This window comes from Papilio polytes, unplaced genomic scaffold, assembly GCF_000836215.1.
Source record: "Papilio polytes unplaced genomic scaffold, Ppol_1.0 DF824157.1, whole genome shotgun sequence".
Lineage (NCBI taxonomy): Eukaryota > Metazoa > Arthropoda > Insecta > Lepidoptera > Papilionidae > Papilio > Papilio polytes.
In genome coordinates, this window is record NW_013525047.1 from 287,794 (window position 1) to 290,976 (window position 3,183).

Consider the following 3,183-nt stretch of genomic DNA (forward strand, 5'->3'; position numbering starts at 1 on the left):
CCAGTTTTAAATTCGATAATCAAAGCCTGATGTATGATAATAGTATTGTTGGGGTTTCCGACATCAGGACGCTCTTACTGTTAGAAATTTATAATAAATTATTATTTTTTCCCAAGGTTAATCTAACACTGACATTTTCTTCATAAAAAAACATACAAACTCCTTAAATAAGTATAGTGTTATTATATATAATTTATTTTACTTGAATTTAATAATCTCATTACTTTTGAAAGAGTTTCTTTATGTTTTTAAATACCATTTAATTGATTACTATTTTCAGGTAATCTTCTCCGCGATCGTTTCGAGTCTCTTCAGCGGCGCGGAGCGCTCGCCGCCTCCAAGCTGATGATGACGAAGAAGAAGAGAGTCAAGAGTTACTTCAAGCCTGGACACAAGGTCACCGACAGCGATGTACAGAAATATCTCCAGAAGATGGCCGAGAAGAGAGGAAAGAAGATGGTCGTCACGAAATGACAGAGATTTATTAAACAATAAAAAGTAAAATTATAAATGTGTTTTAATTACAAACCTTAAAGGATTTTGCATTTATTTATCAAAATTTTTATTAAAAGACGGTGTTCGGAAAAGATGTACAATGGACTACAACAGATTCCTTGATCGAAAATATGATTTGACCCAATTTTTATCTGAAATTGCTTTGTTCGGGCGCTAGAGGGTTCTCATGTTTGCTAATTATTTTACACATCTTTCCCAGACATCAGTGTAAACACACTCCTTAGGTATATAGGGTGTCAGCAATTACACCATATTTTTTATAATTCATTGTATACTATCATAACTAGATATTTTGATTCCGCGGAAAGTCGCGGGCAAAGCTACTCAGATGTTAGGGTTTTAGGAATTCCAATGGTTTAAATAAAAAAAATCACGATTTTATACAAAAATTTATTACAAATTCTTAATAAAACTTAATTATTAATTATATTACATCGTAAAGTAATTGGCAGTGTAACAATAAATTGTATACAAAAGACTAAATAGTAGGTAACTCGGAGATAAATTTATAATATATTTATTTATCTTAATAGTCGCTTAATTACAACAAATTATAATAAATTAACTTTAAAATGTACTTAATTGGGTAGATTTAAACAAATTACGGTACTTTCATAACTAAGTGAATTTATGCTTACGATACGCATATGATACGCAAGGAAAAACCTAAAATTTCTGCAAAAATTACTATTACTACTTTTGTAAATAATGTAACAAAGCCGCTCTGTAACTGTTATTTACGAATATTTGCATAATTTTTTTTTCAAATACTTACGCACAAATGCAACTTAATATTTTTTGTTTATTAACATCAGAGAGGCAATGTTATATTCTTTTAAACAACTTTGCTATTGTTCAGTTCTCGAATACTGTTTTTTTATATATAACTATATTTAAATATCTCGATTATAGGTTAAATTCTGCGTTTTTACATGTGTTTATGAAACATAAAATGCTATTTAAAAATGAGCAAAGACACTCATTATTTACTTAAATGTACGAATTCTTAACCACTAATTGTCCATCAAAAGCAAGAAATTAGAATAAACAACAATTCCTTAATTAATTTTCTTAACCTTCATTTATTTTTCTCTCTTCAACCCCATCTAGCGGCGATAGTGTAAAGCGATCTTAACAATTCTAAAGCTCTTGTATCCGACGTGCCTTTTCCATTTACAGGTTGTAATGCAACTCTAGCCTGTGCTGAAGGCGTGTTTGTTGGATAGTTAGCATTTTCTATTGTTTTTGTTGCAATCTTTTTGTTAATTTTAGGAACACCTACAGTTGTAGGAATCGCCGTCGTAGGTGTTTCCGTTTCATCAGTTTTAAAGCTTTCTGTCGTAGATTGCGATAAAGAATTGATAGCGCTGGCGTCGAACTTCAAACTTTTACCTCTTCTATCATTTTCAATGTTCTCTGGGTAACTATCCATTCGCCTTCTGAATAAAGTCGTTTTAACGTAATCATATTCAGGCGTTGTAGTCGGAGTCTCAGTCGCCGCTTGTTCTTTGGCCACTTCTTCCATATCTTTCTTAGAGACTGCCATTAAAGCCTCAAGCAATGCCTTCTTAGAGGCTTCAGCTGTGGAATTATGATCATCATCACATGTCTGGATCAACAATAAAATCAATCTCTTTACCGTTTTTGATTTCGTCTTCATCATAACGTTCATTAATTTTTCAGTAGTCGTCGCGTTCATTCCTCCCATAATTTCCTTTGCTTGTTCAACCACTGTATCTGTTGTTATTTCTTGAGGTGTGTTTGTCGTTGAATCTTTTAGTAGTCTACCATATCTTTCTTGTGTTCTACCGCTGAGCGTAGCTAGACCGATTGCAGTCGTTGAGGGTTCACTTGTTTCTGTATATTCAGGTTCCTGTGTTGTAACTGTGGTCAATGACCAAGAACTGGTCTGCTGTTCATGATCTGTCTCATTGTGATCAGCTCCTGTCAAGCTCAGACCGTCGTTTAGTGTTATAGGATCTAACATAATAGTGCTTTGCCAATTTTCATAAGTTGTTGGTAATTGGTATGTAGTCCTGTCGCTGTCAGGTGACGTGAATATGTTAGAGATCGAAGATATGGTAGGTAAGGATTCTGGCTGATCCTTTAATGTTGTTGTAGAGTCCGTAGTTGTTGGGAGTGTAGTAGTTTCTATACTAGATTGTGTAGGGGCCTCCAAGTTTTCAGATGGTTTTTTAACGTTTCCTTTTGTTTCGAAACTGAGTTGTTTCCCTTGTCTAACGTTGTTACTTTGTGGTGCAATGAATGATTGACTGTGAGCTCTTTGTAATTCTTCCTCGTTGTCCAATTCGAAATTTTCGGTTTCAGTGAAATATACAGGCGTGGTTTCAGGAAATACACCTGTATATCTAATTCTCTTACTTTCGAAAATATTGCCCTTTGTGGTGGGCGCTAAAGTTGCATCGATTCCCCAAGCCGAAGGTAACTTTGTTATTTCAGCGTAATCGTCAAATGATTCTGTGTTTTTTCCATTTTCCTGATATTTATTGTTTTGGAACCCTCCGAATCTTTGCATCCTATCATTGCCTTCTGTGGTAGAAACAATATTTTCTTCGAGTTTGTTTGATAATGTATTAATCTGAACTGCGGCAGTATTTGTAAAAGGGCTTGAGGTTGTGAAAGGTTCTTTGGAAGGTGCAGCAGTCG

General features: G+C 34.2%; 2 protein-coding genes across 2 annotated transcripts in view; one reads left to right on the plus strand and one right to left on the minus strand.

Annotated features, from left to right (window-relative positions):
- The window catches only part of LOC106111674 (uncharacterized protein CG1785), a gene marked incomplete in the record, with an annotated part of 5,114 nt that extends 4,603 nt beyond the window's left edge, over positions 1-511 (plus strand). The window contains 1 exon segment of the mRNA XM_013293817.1: positions 316-511. Within this exon segment, the coding sequence (XP_013149271.1) occupies positions 316-474 (159 nt within the window).
- Positions 512-965: 454 nt separating this feature from the next.
- The window catches only part of LOC106111666, a gene marked incomplete at its 5' end in the record, with an annotated part of 4,455 nt that continues 2,237 nt past the window's right edge, over positions 966-3,183 (minus strand). Inside the window, one exon of the mRNA XM_013293810.1 lies at positions 966-3,181. Within this exon, the coding sequence (XP_013149264.1) occupies positions 1,613-3,181 (1,569 nt within the window). The remainder of the gene's footprint in view (positions 3,182-3,183) is intronic.